We start from the raw sequence: 16809 nt of genomic DNA on the forward strand, positions 1-16809 counted from the left end.
AGGCTAGATGCGTGTTACTGCCCTCTACTGTTCGCCATTTAAGTACTTGTCAGGTATTCACATTTCTTCTGTGTTCAAGTACTGTGCAGGATTTTCAAAAGTTTATTTTCTCCAGCTTTTCAGATTTAGTGGAGTGCTGGTATCAAAGACAATTTCTCCAGCTGATCTGAATTATCTGAACAACTTATTTCTGTGGTTAGAGTAGTTCTTGTAGTTGATAAGGATTTGTTTCAGTGCTCCCACACTCACATCTCCCATCAGGATGATTCTCTATATAAGATCCAGCCCACAAAGCTCAAGTTTCCTCTGGTGTTAATGACAGATTTTTGTTTTCTTTTTGCCATCCATATTTTATTGTCTCATTCATGACTCCCATACATTCAGACAGCCCACACTGCAACTGACTTCTTTTGTTCCCTTTTATGCTGCAATCATTGCCAAGTTGTCTGCTTCCTCATTACCCTCACATCCATATGTGATAGAACCCACATAAATCCCAACTCACACCCTGCTCTGTGAAGTCTGTATAAAGTTTGATGAATTTCAAAATAAATCTGGTCTGGATTTGAACTTCCATTCTTTATTTGCTAACAGAACTGCTGCCAAACCACTGCATATGACAAAGGGACTTCGTTTTTGACCCTCAACAAACCAATACCACCATCATCTCTGCAGAGTAAACTGACTTGTGATCTGGAATCCCTCAGCCATTTTCAGCTCTTTCTTCAGGGATGAAAATACCAGAACCCACTCTCCTACTCTTTGGGTCAATTGACCCGTCTGTATAAATTTACACATTCTGTTGCTGGTAGCTCAGATTTTAGATTGGTACCATTAGAGAGGTACAAACTCCCAAAGTCCTCATTTATTTTGCTAGCACTAGAGCATTAGGGTTTCAAGTACATTTTTCAGGCAGTGGATCAGACTCTGACTTCACTCTGACCATCAGTGGAGTACAGACTGAAGATGCAGCAGTTTACTACTGTCAGTAATCCCAGCTGAGGTTTGTTCCCAGTGATAAAGCATTATACAAAAATCTCCCTCAGTAAGACTAAACAGAAACTAAACTCACTGTGTCAGCTGGAATTTCTGGAGACAGACACACTTCTGGACCTCACAGGCATTATCTGTGAGGTCCAGACATTGATCGCTATTAAAGAGTTTTAGACACTGTAATCTTCAAGTTATTTTATGTGCCTGCTGCTCGAATTGATCTAAGCCTGCAGCTTTATCTCTCTCCTCCCATTTTCAGTGTGAGCGTAACATTACCGCCCCATGTTATTTAATAAACTTTATCCTGACCCCTTTATGAACATGAATCAAGACTGCAGTAAAAATGAAATTAGGGTTATGTGTCACAGAAACTAATCTCATTCTGGGTTGTGTTTTTTATTAGCTAATTTAGTCAATTTTACCAGTCTACAATTGAAGCTTTTGTATAAATTAATTCAAGAACAGAGGCCACACGTATAAAGTTACAGATGTGGGAATTCTGCTTATATTCCACGTTTTAAAATAAATATCACTATATAAAAATGTGCATAGTGAACACAAAAAATAGATTCAAAGAAGAAACACAAATCACAAGTATGAAGTGGTGCAGAAAAGGCCTTATCTGATGGTGAGGACACTAAGTGGCAGATATTTCAATATTCATGCAGTGGCCAACAGGTTGTTGCAGAAGAAAAAGAAAAAGAAAAACTTTAACAGATTTGACTTGTAAAGACAAATATTTCATGAGAGTTTTTTTTTTTTATATTGGTCAGTTACTTACAAATTAACCTTTAAAATCAGAAGAAAAAGAATCATGTTAAGTTAAGATCATCTGGCCATAAAAATCATGATATAGTTTTTCTATATTTCACCTAATGCCAACATCAGGAAATGTGTTTTGTCGGTAAGCAGCTTAACCTGACTCAGCAGGAAAGAAACAAAACTTAAAAACTGCAGCTGCAGTTACAAAGAAATGAACACCATAAGACTTATAGAAACATTTTCTGTGATCTCCTACACATAATGGAGTTGAGTTTTACATCAAAGTCTTGTTTTAGGGGGAGAAGGGGGGCTGCTGCACCTAAATAAGTATTTCAACTCATTGTCCCTTTGAATTTTGTAATATTGTGGTATACTGTTACCATAGAAAGGGGGAAAAACAAATTAGCTTTAAAGAAATGCGTGAGGGTTTATCTTGGTGACATAAACAACAACAGACTCTTACTTTTTAAAGTTACATAAGATTTCTGATTTATTGTTTTATATCTAGGCCAGGACACTCTCGAAAAGGAGATTTTTAATCCAAATTAGGTTTTTTTCCTGGTAAAATAAAGGTCAAATAAAAACTATTTTAAAAATGTCCTAAAAATCATGGTTTGCTTCTTGTGTGACTTTTCAAATGTAAATCCAGCTAAAACTGTTACCACAACAGTTAAACTGGTTAGTCATCAGTATTACAGTTTATAGCTACGACTGAAATTTCCTAATCTTTCCTTGTGAAAATGACAGACGGTCTCTTGTTCTCAAGGAATCATCATGAAAGTCTTCAGTTTCAGGTTCAGAAAAGTCCTCTAACATAACCTCAATCTCTGGTTGTAAATCTCTGCCTGTATTTGAAAACCTGGCCCCTTCTGATCCTCCACAATCTTCTTTATTGGCTCCTGTCTCTGTCCTCCTTTTCAGCTCTGGTAGCCCCTTTAACTGCTCTGAAGAATGACCATCAACACACTTGTGTCTTTTTAACTGAGCATGCCATGAGAATTTTTGGCCACAAGAAATGCAGCTTAAGGGTTTTTCTCCTGTATGAACTCTCATGTGTTTGTTCAAGGTTTCTTTATCTTTAAAACTTTTAGTGCATTCAGAGCAACTAAAGGGTTTCACTCCAGCATGAGTTATCATATGTTTTTTCAGACACCCTATCCAGGCAAATCTTTTACCACATTCAAAGCAACTTAGGGGTTTCTCTCCTGTATGGATGCGCATATGTTGGGTCAGATATTCTTTACAATTAAAACATTTACCACACTCAGAGCAGCTGAAGGTTTTCTCTATTACATGAATTTTAACATGCTGTCTCAAATGTCCTTTAAGGCGGAATTTTTTACCACACTCAGAACAACCAAAAGATTTTTCTCTTGTGTGAATGAACATATGTTGGGTCAAGTTTTCCTTGCGGATAAACCCTTTCCCACACACAGAGCAACTGAAGGGTATCTCTCCCGTGTGAATTCTTAAATGTTCTGTCAGATTGCGTTTACATCTAAATTGTTTGCCACACTCAGGGCAGCTGAATGGTTTCTCTCCTGTGTGACTCCTCAGATGATATGTCAGACGACTTTTATGGCTGTATCTTTTGCCACACTCAGTGCAGCTGAAAGATTTCTCAACCATGTGACTTATATGTTGTGGCAAATTCACTTCAATGCTAGAGCTTCCACCACCCTTAGCATAGTCCAAGGGTTTCTTCCTTGTATGAATTCTCATGTGTCCAGTTAGATTTACTTCATTTTTGAATATTTTACCACACTCAGAGCAGCAATGCAATTTATCATCTGTCTTTGGTCCCTGATCTTTAACTCTTTCCATGGAGTCTAAACCTAAATGATACATTGTTGGGCACTTCATATGATCACTGTCTTCAGCGTCAGGTTCAGAAGAGTCTTCAATCTTGACCTCAATCTCTGGATGTAAATGACTCTCTGGATCTGAGCTTCTGGCTTGTTCTGATTCCCCAAAGTCCTCTTCATTAGCTTCTGTTTCCATCTGTTCAGTTTTTATTTGATGAAGCTGTGAGGGCTGAGGTTTCTCTTCATCATCTTCAGTTTTCTCAAGAACAAGACTGAATGGAAACTTATTATTAGGCTCCTCTTGCCCTTGAAGATGCTTTCCGTCCTCACTGATCCACACTTCCTCTTGTTCCTCTTTAATGTGTGAGGGCTTAGTGTCCTCAAGATCGAGGCTGGGGCTCCATCCCTGCAGCTCAGAAGGCTCTTCTTTATTCACCAATGGCTTCTGGACATCAGTGGGCAGCACTGAAATACAGGGAGATCTATCAAAGGAGTTGTGGACTATTCTAAAACCAAACTTGCATTTTTAGCTCCCTGTGAAAGTAAATCTTCTCAACCTGGATAATAAGAGACCATCTATGCACATGCCAAGCTGCCAGATCTGCCCTTTTTTCCTAGCAGGCCGTAAGAGACAGCAGATATGCCACAGTAAGTCACAGCTACCAAAATCAAGTTCAACCAGTGACTTCAGCTTATAATAACGTTTCACATGGCTTAAATTCACAATGTGTTAATATCAAATAATCAAGTACTCCATAACCATACGAGTTTATTAAGATCATCAAAGGGAACTATCCAGGGAAATAGCCTGTTAGCTAATTAGCAGTCTGTCAGCTAAGCTAGCACTTTCTTTGGAATCACTTAAAGTTTTATTTTTTACCAACTCCAGGGACATTCCAAACAAAAAATATTTAATAGTGAGGGTTTGTAAGATTTCCTGCAATAACTCGTTAAATCCAGAAAACAAGTTTATAATAACAAGCAGGAGCTTAAGGCTGAGCTCCCTGAAACGTTTTCCAATTAAGAAGTTTACAGAAGAAGAAATAAAACGAACCTGAAACATCCTGAAACCCGGACATTTTTCACACCTACTAGAGTCAAAGAAGGAAAAGAAAAGCCAACTAATTCTAAGATCATCTGAAAGACGCTGGATCACACAAACGTGCTAACCGTGCCAGGCGGTTAAGAGCCTTCTCGACCGGAAACAAAAACACCAGTTTCTAGCCTTCAGAATAAAACTTTAGTTTAAAACATCTAACCGCTAACACCTATTAATTACAGTTTTTCCACAGCTGATTAAATAGATTTCTCAATTACGTACTTCCTTTTCTCTAAACGCTTTACACAAGACTCATTTTTCCAGCTAATTTTACAAAACCTCTGATTCTGTGGTCAAAACAGTCTTAACTGTTCTTAAAATCAAACTGTTCTTACATCATAAACACATCAGTCAAAAGTCAAACTCTAAGGAGCAGTCATTAAACACTACAGGGCAAAATAGAAAACACTGTGGTCAATAATTGCTCCAGGAAAAAAATCAGTAGTTCACTAGTAATTCAGTCAGTTGAATTTTCAAAGTAAGTATTTAAAAGACAAAACCTTCTGCACACCTGGAGAGACGAAAAAGAGAGATATAAACAAAGAAAACACGAATCATTTCAGCATATTTCCAATGTTTGCCATGTTGCTTCAAAACAGTACATTAATCAGAAGACATGTTGATTCATTATAGCAAACAACCAGGTGAAGGTCTGAGTACCAAAATGTTGGGGCACTGCTGAATTTGCAAGATCAGAAAACAGCGTGTAAGAATCTTTGTTATACTTTTGTTTTTTTTTAATTTTTTGTTAGTTTTTCCCCGTGGTAACTCAGTCATAGTTTACAGTTTACATACTGCATAGCACTGGGCGATTTTTATAACCAGTGTCCCTCATTTTAGTTCTGTGAGAAAAAAAAAAAAAAGTCTTTCAGTTACTTGAATTTCACCTTAAATTATAGAGATGCACAATACTGGATTTTTGCTGATATTTACAAAATAAATCTAGCTGATGCTGATATCTAAATGGAGTTCAGACCTAAATATTCAGTCTTAAAAACACCACTTAAGGTTTGAGGATGAACAAATTAAAAGACTCAAATTGTTTCTAGACTTGTTCAACTTTAACTTACTTTTTCCCTCCGATCTGGTCTAAATTGGTTCAACATATTAGACCCAACTGTTTTCAGTTTTGACTGAACGGTGACAACTATGCTTAAATTGTGCCTATCTTCTGCCACCATTGGCGACCATTCTGCATCATAGGTCACAATGGAAAATGTGTTTTAGAGAGCGAGATTGAATCCAATAAATGAGTTTATTTATTTATTTTAGCAATTGTGAAAAACTGGAAATTGTCAACACAGTTATCAGTACTACCCATTTCGTCAATAATAAGACATTTCTTTGTAATTAGTGTTACAGTGAGGCTCAGGGCTGGTTACAAAGAGTGAGAACAGTTTTGGTTATATGGAAGAAAACATATACTGAAAAAAGTGAAACAATGCTGTTGTTGGATTGATGTAATTTTCCGTTTATAACAGCCTAAAATTATTGATTTGTTCATTAAATCTAAACCTTCTGAATTATCTTAATGGTTGAACCTATATTTTTTATTTAAACTGGCAGCTGGACACCAAATTAAATTCTGTCATTGGATCAATGTATTGTGGCGATCCAGGAAGCAGTCACCTGGAGCTGGGACTGCTGGGATTGTTTGGTATAAGGTAATTCACTCTTCTGATGTTCTATAATGTTCATGTTTCACTGTGGGGTTTTAATGGTGCATGATTTGATTGTTGGTTCATGTTTTGAGGGGGAAGGTGTTTGTTTCAAGTGTCACACCATGAGTGAGGGGGATAATGGTGCAGACTACCCTGTATGTATGTGTAAGTGTGTGTGTGTGTTACTGTTAAAAATAAACTGTAGCTGCTCATGCTCACTGCATGAGAGATTGTCAAACTCAATCAGTTTATCTATGAACCGTACCTCACCACAGCTCACCAGTGTTTTTATTGCATTGAGCCTGCTGTGCGCATGTACATTCGTAGCAACATCCCGTAGGTTCTGAGTGGTTTCACAAAACGCTAAACTGTGGATGCAACAGCAGCCGCCACTTTCTGAGTTGCTCTCTCTCTCTGCACTCCAGCACAGGCATCCAGGGTTTAGGACAATCTAAAATAATTAGGTTTGCTTAACCTTTAAACACAGGTTCTATGAACTTAAAAAATTTACTTTTACCTAATTAAAAAAAAAAAAATTGATTCAATTCAAAATGTTTCGTGTGATTGATTACTTCATTTTTTTAAAGTTCAACCAATGTTTTACTTTTTTCAGTGTACAAGTGTTTCTTCCTCTCCTGTTATGTTTGATTTACAAATTATATTCTTATGTAATCCCATCAGAACACATCAACAGGATGCTTGAGTGTAAATCTGTCTTGCTTGATTACATGTCCTTACTCACACCATTAACACCGCACACACAATCAAACAACACCATATCAGGGAGCCAAAAGCGGCTACATCCAGGTATGCCACCATCATTTCCAGACAATATATAATTACGGGCTATATTTTTTTTTTTTTTTTTTTCAAAGTTACATATGTTTCTTATTCATGTTGACTGGGTCAGGGTTAAAAAATCATTTCTGATTAATGAGAACAATACATACATATGTAGTAATGGTTTTCAGTATGCCTAACTGAGGATTCGCCATTATGATTTTTTTTTAAATTAGTCTCCAGAAAAATAATTCAACCATTATGTTTGAAAAGGTAGTAAATTATTGTTTTGCAAGTAACACCAACTGTCCACATACCCTAATTCAAAAATATAGAGATAATCCTTTCACTCCTGTGTGACTTTTTAAAAGGAAACCCCTAACTGAAACTGCTTCCATATTTAGTAGAGCTGAGTTATACTGATTAATTGTATTTCAACAGTATAACATTCCATAACTCTGACTGGAAATATCTACTCTCTCATAAAACTGATTGATGCCCTCTTTTTCTCTAGGAATCTTCATAACCATGAAAATCTTCAGTTTCCGGTCCAGACAGGTCCTCTATGGTAACCTCAATCTCTGGTTGTGCATGTCTGTCTGGATCTGAGTTCCTGCTTCCTTCTGATCCTCCACAATAGCCTACATCAGCTCCTGCTACTGTCTTTCTTTTTTTCTTTATTTGTTTTTTTAATAGCTCTGAAGAAAAACTAACACACTTGTGTCTTCTTAATTGACAATACCATGAGAATCTTTGGTCACAAGAACTGCAGCTTAAGGGTTTTTCTCCTGTATGAATTCTCATGTGTTTACTCAAATTTGCTTTGTCATTAAAACTTTTAGAGCACTCAGAGCAACCAAAGGGTTTCTCTCCAGTGTGAAACATCATATGTTTTTTCAGAGATCTTTTAAAGGCAAATCTTTTGCTACACTCAGAGCAACTAAGGGGTTTCTCTTTTGTGTGAATGAGCATATGTTGGATTAGATTTCCTTTACGGTTAAACCGTTTATCACACTCAGAGCAACTGAAGGGTTTCTCTTTTGTATGAATGAACATGTGTTGGGTTAGAGTTTCTTTACGTGTAAATCCATTACCGCACATAGAGCAGTTAAAGGGTTTCTCTCCCATATGAACATGCATGTGTTGGGTCAGATTTTCTTTACAAGTAAAAGCTTTACCACACTCAGAGCAGCAGAAAGGTTTCTCAAGCATGTGTATTCTCATATGTTGTCTCAGATGTCCTTTAAGGTTGAATTTTTTGCCACACTCAGAGCAATCAAAGGGTTTCTCTCTGGTGTGAATGAACATATGTTGTGTAAGATTTTCCTTCCGACTAAACCTTTTGCCACACTCAGAGCAACTGAAGGGTTTCTCTCCTGTATGTGTCCTTAAATGGTCTGTTAGATGACCTTTATGTCTAAATCTTTTGTCACACTCTGGGCAGCTGATGGGTTTTGCCACCACGTGAATTCTCATATGTTGTTCCAGATGTGCTTTAAGGTTAAATCTTTCATCACACTTAGAGCAGTCCAGGATTGTATCCTTTGTGTGAATTATCATGTGTGTCATTAGATTCCTTTTCTTTTTGAATATTTTACCACAATCAGAACAGCTATTCAGTTTCTCATTGGTCTTTTGTCCCTGATCTCGAAGTCTTTCCACAGAGCTTAGACCTGACTGATACATTACTGTGCACTTCACATTGTTACTGCCTACAGCCTCAGGTTCAGAAGAGTCTTCAATCTTGACCTCAATCACTGGATGTAAATGTCTCTTTGGATCTGAGCTCCTGGCTTGCTCTGATCCTTCATAGTCCTCTCTATCAGCTCCTGTTTCCATCTGTTCAGCTTTTATTTCATGTTGTTGTATTGACTGAGGTTTCTCTTCATCATCTTCAGTCTTCACAGAAATATAACTAAATGGGAACTGAATATCAATGTTCTCCTGGTCTTGAAGCTTTTCTTCATCCTGACCAATCCACAGTTCCTCCTGTTCCTCTTTGATGTGTGGAGGCTTAGTTTCCTCCTGGTCCAGGCAGGAGCTCCAAACCTGCTGCTCTTCACCCACAGACACATGCCGAACATCAGTAGGAAGCACTAAAAGACAAAAAGGAACATCAAGGTAATCTATAGGTTAATATTAAACCAATTGAGTTTCAATGATTCTAACTCGCAATTGCTCCACGGCTAATTTGAGTGTAACACCACTTCACCTCTCTGACCACTACTTCATTCAGTTCTCACTTGGCTTACCTGAACTTCAACAATCTACTACTCAATTAAGATCATACCGCAGAAACCTTCAGTCACTTGACCCAACACAGCTGTCTGACGAGGTCTCAGCTGCACTAGCCTCATGTAACGAGTCCTTCACACTCACTGTTAACGAGGCCACAGACACATTCTGCTCCTCACTGACCTCCTCTCTGGACAAACTCTGCCCTCTGGTGTCTAAGCCTATTCGAAATACTCCACCTTGTCCCTGGCTCACTGAGGTCATCAGAACCCAAAGGGCAGGGCTCAGAGCGGCAGAGAGAAAATGGCGTAAATCAAAACAAACCACTGACTTGAGTGCCTATCAGCAAAAACTGTCCTGTTTTACCTCTGCTCTAAAATCTGCTAAGAAGGCGTTCTATCAATCAAAAATCTGTGCTGCCACTGATGCACGCAAACTCTTCTCTGCTTTTAACTCGCTCCTCTCTCCTTCAAACCCACAACCCTCCAGTATGTTGACTCCAGACATGTTCGCCTCCTACTTCACTGACAAGGTTTCTACCATCAGCAACCAATTCTCTGAGCCTGTCCAACTCAGTTTTCTGCCACCAGCTAGTGATGCATCACTTAGCTCATTCTCTCCACTAAGTGAGAGCGAGGTCACCAGGCTTCTGCTTGACTCTAAGCCCACAACCTGTCCCCTCGATCCGATACCATCACATCTCTTGCAGGCGATTGAGCCCACAATCAGCCCTGCTGTGAGTTGTATCATTAACTCCTCTCTGTCCACATGTGTTTTCCCAGCTGCTTTCAAGCAAGCGCGGGTTACACCACTGCTCAAAAAACCCACTCTCAACCCAGCCCTGGTTGAAAATTACAGGCCGGTCTCACTTCTCCCATTCCTATCAAAAATACTGGAGCGCACAGTCTTCAACCAGCTCTCAGAACACTTGCAGAACAATTATCTACTTGATCAGAATCAGTCTGGCTTTATGCGGGGCAACTCTACTGAAACTGCACTTTTTTCTGTAACGGAATCACTTGCCAGAGCAGCTGGTCAGTCCTCAGTTCTCCTACTGCTGGATCTGTCTGCTGCCTTTGACACAGTAAACCACCAAATCCTCCTCTCCACACTCTCTTCACTTAGTATCTCAGGATCTGCCCTACAGTGGTTTAAGTCCTACCTCACAGGGAGATCTTTTAGAGTATCATGGAAGGGAGGAGTGTCTAAACTGCATGGCTTATCAACAGGGGTGCCTCAAGGGTCTGTGCTTGGTCCCCTACTTTTCTCAATATACACCACCTCACTTGGTGCAATCATCCGCTCCCATGGCTTTTCTTATCACTGCTATGCAGACGACACACAGCTATTCCTGTCCTTTCCACCAGATGACACAACTGTCTCAGCTCGGATCTCATCCTGCCTTGTTGATATTTCTAAATGGATGAGGGAACGTCACCTTCAGCTCAACCTGCCCAAAACGGAGCTCATTATCATCCCAGCCAGTCCCACTATGGAACCGCAGATCAGTATCCAGCTTAGATCAAATAATCTCTTGCCCACTAAGTCAGCCCGGAATCTGGGTGTCATGATTGATGACCAGCTAACCTTCAAGCTCCATGTGGCCTCGATTGCTCGGTCCTGCCGTTTCGCCCTCTACAACATCAAGAGGATCAGACCCTACTTGACAGAGCATGCTACACAACTCCTGGTACAGGCTCTTATAATATCACGTATTGACTACTGTAACTCATTACTGGCAGGCCTACCTGCATGCACAGTTATACCTCTACAGTTGATCCAGAACGCAGCAGCACGTCTGGTCTTCAACCAACCCAAGAGAGCGCATGTCACGCCTCTTTTAATCTCTCTACACTGGCTTCCAGTTGCAGCTCGCATTAAATTCAAAACTCTAATCATTGCTTACAAAGCAGTAACTAAAACTGCTCCTGTTTACCTGGAGTCCCTCATCCAGGTCTACACCCCTTCTTGCCCACTACGCTCAGCCAGCGAAAGGCACCTGGTACTTCCAGCACATCATGCTCCTAAGTCACTAGCTCGACTCTTCTCCTCTGTTGTCCCTAAATGGTGGAATGAATTACCCAACTCCATTCGATCTACAGACTCCCTGTCTACTTTCAAGAGAAGGCTAAAGACCCAGCTCTTCAGAGAACACTTTGCACTTAGCTAGGCAATTCTCTACTGTTGTCCCCAGTAGTAGATTGAGTCTCAGCCAGATTATTCTCCACTGCTGCCCCCAGTGGTTGAATGAGTTTCCCAACTATAGTTAGCTCGCACTGTCCTGCTCTACTTCTGGGATTTCTTTGCCCAGCTCTTTGGGAATGATCCAGCACTTGGTACTTGGTAAATAGTTGTTGTGAAGTCTAATGAATGGCGATTAGTGATCCCACATTTTCCTTGATTCATTGTTGCTGTCTAATAACAAAAAAAAAAACATAAAAACAAAAACAAAAAACAAACAAAAAAAAAAAACAAAAAAAAAAACAACTACATAAACAACGTATATTTTAGGTACTCTGCCTTAAACTCTACACGGCAGCACTTGCGTCCAATTGGACCTGAAGCACTTGATGGCACTTACTGATGTTGTTTCTTCTTGTCTAGATCATTGCTTGTGTTGTTCTTGCTCTCAAATGTACGTCGCTTTGGAGAAAAGCGTCTGCTAAATGACATTGTAACATTGTAACATTGTAATAATATTCTTTTTTATTCAGTCATCACACAAAATCCAAAAACTGTACACAGTATAGACACAACAATAGAAAAAGGCAACACGTTGCCTTTTCATATATATATAATAAGCTATTAGTACATAGATTTTCCAAACACCTCTGAAATATCAGCTCTCCTAAATTGAAAAGAACTCCCATGCAGATTCAGGGAGTCTTTGATTTTGCTCTAAATATTATTTCAATATTTTGTAGTAAAGCAAGTCATTAATTTTAGTGCTGCACAACTAGTCATTGCATAGTCAGGGTTTGCAATTACATAATCACATAAGAGGCTGCAGTTATTTTTGTATTAGTAGTACTTGAAACAATTGCAAAACTGCCAAAATAAAGGCACTGAAGTTTAAAAGTGCTGCTGTTAAACTTTGTAGAAATACCTTTACTTTCAACAAAGGAAAAACTAAGAAAAAAAAAAGTCAATCTTAAGAAATGCTGCAAAAACTTAAGGTTTAGTACTTTTTAAATGGTACTTAGTATATTTATATTTTTGATTTGAGAAGTACACACTTTAAAACTATCAATATCCTCTACATTTTCATTAACAATCAAGCAAGTAGACTATATACACTATTTATGTTTTAAATTGTTATTGAAATCACAATATTGTCCAGTATAATTGAAATTGCACACTTTCGCCAAATCACGCAATAAATAATAATAATTATAATAACAATAATAATAATAATAATAGAGATTGTCTCTTTTATTGCAGCAGTGCTATTGAATGAGTTGTCATGTTAGAGGTAGGTCCCCAAATTTCCAAACAATAATACATTTAAGGACCAATCAAGGAGTAATAGATTAAATTAAAGCCTTATAATTTTATATCAAGGTATATAATATATATATTCAAGGTCAACTGTATTGAAAGAGCACTTTCAAAACAACCAGGTTTGTACCAACGTGCTGTGCAGGACAATTTACACAGATTACATCACCAAATAAAACATCAAAACAATGCAAGAGCATTTAAGACCTAGGCAAATTAATAGTGCACATATTCTAACAACTAGTGGAATTTCTGGTTTGAAAATGAGAATGTAAGTGACAGTGGGAGAAAAAAAAGGACTTTCTTTGTTGAAACAAATGTCAAAAAGGTACGCTATACAGGGTGGGCTGATTTCGTCACTGTTTTGACTAGCCTAACTACCATCTGTAACATGGCTCAGATCCGTAAAGTGTCTACACTTTATGAACACGCTCTTCATAATTTCAAACTCACTTAGATCAACGAAGGCATCAGTAGCCTGTCCGCTAGTTAGCAGCCTGTCACCACAGCTAATACAATCTGAAATCAAACACTAAAGTTACATTTTTGACGAGTTAGATGGCATTCCGGCACGAAAGATAAAGAAGAGGGGATCAAGGATAATCAAGAATGATCCAAAAGAGAGAAAATAGCTTCCACTGTAAGCCATCCTCAATGGATCCTTTATATTCTCAAAATAAATATATAACTAGTAGATAGCTGTAGCCAACGCTGGGCTGTGTGGGTGTGAAGGCTAGCTAAAGGCTAATCTGAAATAGTAAACACGTTTCCAGAAGAAGAAAGAAAACAAACCTGAAAGACCCTGAACTTCAGACATGTCAGACGCATCCAAGAGCCAAAGACGGAAAGAAAAATCAACTCTGATTAGTTTTCAATGATTGGTGACAGAATGGTGGGTCTTCAAGACGTACTAATTTCCCGACCAGAAATACTCTGTATGACCCGGAAACGAAAACAACAATCGTCCGACCTTCAGAATAATGGTAGAGCTCGTGATACAGATTTATTCAATTTAAATAGTGTAGTTTGGACCTAAGAAAGTACAAGGCACGTGTCAGAACCAGGAGACAGAGCAAAAAATATCTAAAATGTAATGGATTTCCTTTTTGACCTTTTCCCCACCATGGCTCAACCCACCATTTGAGAATCACTGTTCCAAGGTACTGGAGCGACCCATTGTGGTGCCCAGGCGAGATTACAATTTGGTGCTCCTTACCAGCATCATCACCTTGGAGAAAAATTAAGGATTACTCTATTATCTGATATTAGCATTTGATTTGTGTTTGTATGTTTGTTTTTTTGCCTGTAATAATGCTCTGTGAAATTGAAAATAGCAATTCAGTGGAGATGATTTGAGCTAGATACAAAGTGAAAATAAATAAGATGTCACTGAGCCTACTGAAACACAGCCCAAACCTCAGCAGGGGCTCTGCTGGTTCCCTCCCCATGTTGTTGTTGTTTTCTATTTTTATTTTTTATTTTTAATTTATTCAAAACTTTATTTTTGACAGCGTGTGTTTATCATATTTCCAGTCTAATTTCAAATCATATTGATTAAAAAAAATCTCATTTATGTTGTTATATCAGTTTCTCTACAATAAAACTAATCTCTCATCCACTGCACACAGTAATCCAAAGACCAAAGTCACTTATCAAATGAATTTCTATAAATCCAGCTTAATACAACATGCAGGGATATGGAGATGTAAAGGGGATGCTTTTTTTATGTTCAGGATTCAGGTCAGTAAAACTTACCAATTCCCTTTAGTTCTCTTGGCATCATCATGAAAGTCTTCAGTCTAGGGTTCAGAAAAGTCCTCTGCAATAACCTCAATCTCTGGTTGTAAATGTCCCTCTGCCACTGAGCTCCTGACTCCTTTTGATCTACCACAATCCTCTATTTCTGCCCTGTTGCTGCCTCTCCTTTAAGCTTTTTTTTTTTTTTTTTCTGTTTTTTTAAATTCGGGTATTTTAACCCTTTAAAAAAATTTTATGTTGGTCTCAGAGGTCCCCAAACATGCCTGTCTAAAAGCAGCCCTGCTCAGAAATTTCTCTCCTTCTCAGAAAGAACTGTTTCTGTGTCTGTGGCTTTAACTGTTGTGGATTCTGATTCTTGGGGGAATTTTGGACAGGCCAAATATTTTTGCTAGAAAAGCCTGTGGGAATGCAAATGTGATGGTTCAGATATTTTGCAAGACTGAAAGCTTTACCAGTCACAAATGAAGGGTTTCTAGACAATGTGGCTTCTCTTATGTTGACTCAAAGTTGCCATAAAGCAGATTTTTTTTTACAACATTCAGAATATATATATATTTTTTCTCTTGTGTGGACGGACACATGCTGAGTCAAGTTTTCTTTACAGATAAGCCCTTTACTACACACAGAGCAACTGAAAGGTTTATCACCTGTGTGAATTCTCAGGTGTATTTTCAGATGACAGTTTAATTTAAATCTTTTACCACACTCTGGGCAGCTTACAGGTTTCTAATTTGTATGAGTCTTCAAATGATCAGTCAGATTACTTTTATTGCTGTAATTTTTTGCCACACTGACTGCAGCTGAAGGGTTTTTCTCCTGTGTGAGTCCTCATGTGACCTGCCAGATGACCTGTATATCTGAATCCTTTGCCACACTCAGGGCAGCACTTCAGTTTGTTACAGTCTTTAGACACAAGTTTAGAAGACAATTTCCCATAAAAAATCAAATGAAACTGTCCAAAAGATACAAGCATATCCCACAAATTTCCATGAACATACTTAAAAATTTCCAAACAAATTCCCTAAAATATCCTCCAAAAATTCCCTTAAATTTTATGAAAATTGTAAAATTTTATAGCAAATTCTTCAGATATTTCCAAGTAAATCATTCAAGCTTTAATGGACATTTTAGACAATTATCTAAAAAAAAATCTAATAGCAGGAATTACCACTTTGTCGTAGGAAAGACAAAATGTAACCTCCTGATTTGTACATGCAGGGTCTCAGGAGGTTGAAGTTTCTCCACAGGTTACATGATCATTAGTAATTCACGATAAAGCAAAAAAGTTATACCTCAAAAAATGTGAAGCAAGCAGCAAAAACTACACAATACCAAAGTAGATTAAATACAATAATATGAAAATAGTGACAGATGAATGCTCTAAGAAGCCTTTAAAACTATGGACAACAAGATAAGCAACACAAAGGAGAGAAGTCCAGTTACCTATTAAGACCAGGGAATTGAGTTGCTTTCCATGTATATATCCAAAACCCCAACCTGCCTGATATTTTTTCAAATTCCGTCTATGACCAATCCCTCTGACACAGAGATCAGCTGATGAGTCTCTTCGTTTTATGAGCACATGTGTCGAATAAGTGTTTCTTGACACGTAAATCCTTTACCACACTTGGAGCAATTTAAGTGTTTTTCTCTATTGTGGATTAACATGTGTTGGGCTATAGCACCTCTATGTGCAAATCCTTTACCGCACTGAGAGCAACTAAAGGGTTTCTCACCTGTATGAATCCGGATATGTTGGGACAGACTTTCTTTACGACTAAAACCTTTACCACACTCACAGCAGCTGAAGTGTTTCTCTACCATGTGACTTTTCTCATGTTGCTTCATATGTCGTTTAAACTGAAATTTTTTACCACACACAGAGCAACCAAATTGTTTTTCCTCTGTGTGAACAAACATATGTTGGGTCAAGTCTTCCTTGCGGGTAAATTTTTTACCACACATAGGGCAACTGAAAGGTTTATCTCCTGTGTGAATTCTCTGGTGTATTGTCAGAGTACGTCGAAACTGAAATTTTTTACCACACTCAGAGCAGCCAAAGTTTTTCTCTCCTGTGTGAGTCTTCACATGATCTGTCAGATTACTTTTATGGCTGTAACTTTTGCCACACTCAGGGCAGCTGAAGGGTTTCTCTCCTGTGTGAGTTCTCAAGTGAACTTTCAGATGACTTGAATATCTAAAACTTTTGCCACACTCA

At 38.3% G+C, this 16809-nt stretch overlaps 3 protein-coding genes and 1 gene segment (V, D, J or C); 1 reads left to right on the forward strand and 3 right to left on the reverse strand.

Moving 5' to 3' along the window:
• LOC121523649 overlaps positions 1 to 16809 on the forward strand; it is an 820099-nt gene that overhangs the window by 77012 nt on the left and 726278 nt on the right.
• The window catches only part of LOC121523651 (immunoglobulin kappa light chain-like), an 813481-nt gene that overhangs the window by 75256 nt on the left and 721416 nt on the right, over positions 1 to 16809 (reverse strand). The window lies entirely within an intron of this gene.
• LOC121523567 (gastrula zinc finger protein XlCGF57.1-like) lies at positions 1386 to 4749 on the reverse strand. The gene is made up of 2 exons (XM_041808497.1): positions 4615 to 4749; positions 1386 to 4025 (listed from the first exon to the last, which is right to left on the reverse strand). The coding sequence occupies exons 1-2, from the start codon at positions 4637 to 4639 to the stop codon at positions 2461 to 2463; spliced, it is 1590 nt and encodes a 529-aa protein (XP_041664431.1). The 5' UTR covers positions 4640 to 4749; the 3' UTR covers positions 1386 to 2460.
• LOC121523563 (gastrula zinc finger protein XlCGF57.1-like) lies at positions 7408 to 13755 on the reverse strand. The gene is made up of 2 exons (XM_041808492.1): positions 13626 to 13755; positions 7408 to 9196 (listed from the first exon to the last, which is right to left on the reverse strand). Exons 1-2 carry the CDS (start codon positions 13648 to 13650, stop codon positions 7611 to 7613), a joined length of 1611 nt encoding a protein of 536 aa, XP_041664426.1. The 5' UTR covers positions 13651 to 13755; the 3' UTR covers positions 7408 to 7610.

This window comes from Cheilinus undulatus, linkage group 16 (genome assembly GCF_018320785.1).
Source record: "Cheilinus undulatus linkage group 16, ASM1832078v1, whole genome shotgun sequence".
NCBI classification, from domain to species: domain Eukaryota; kingdom Metazoa; phylum Chordata; class Actinopteri; order Labriformes; family Labridae; genus Cheilinus; species Cheilinus undulatus.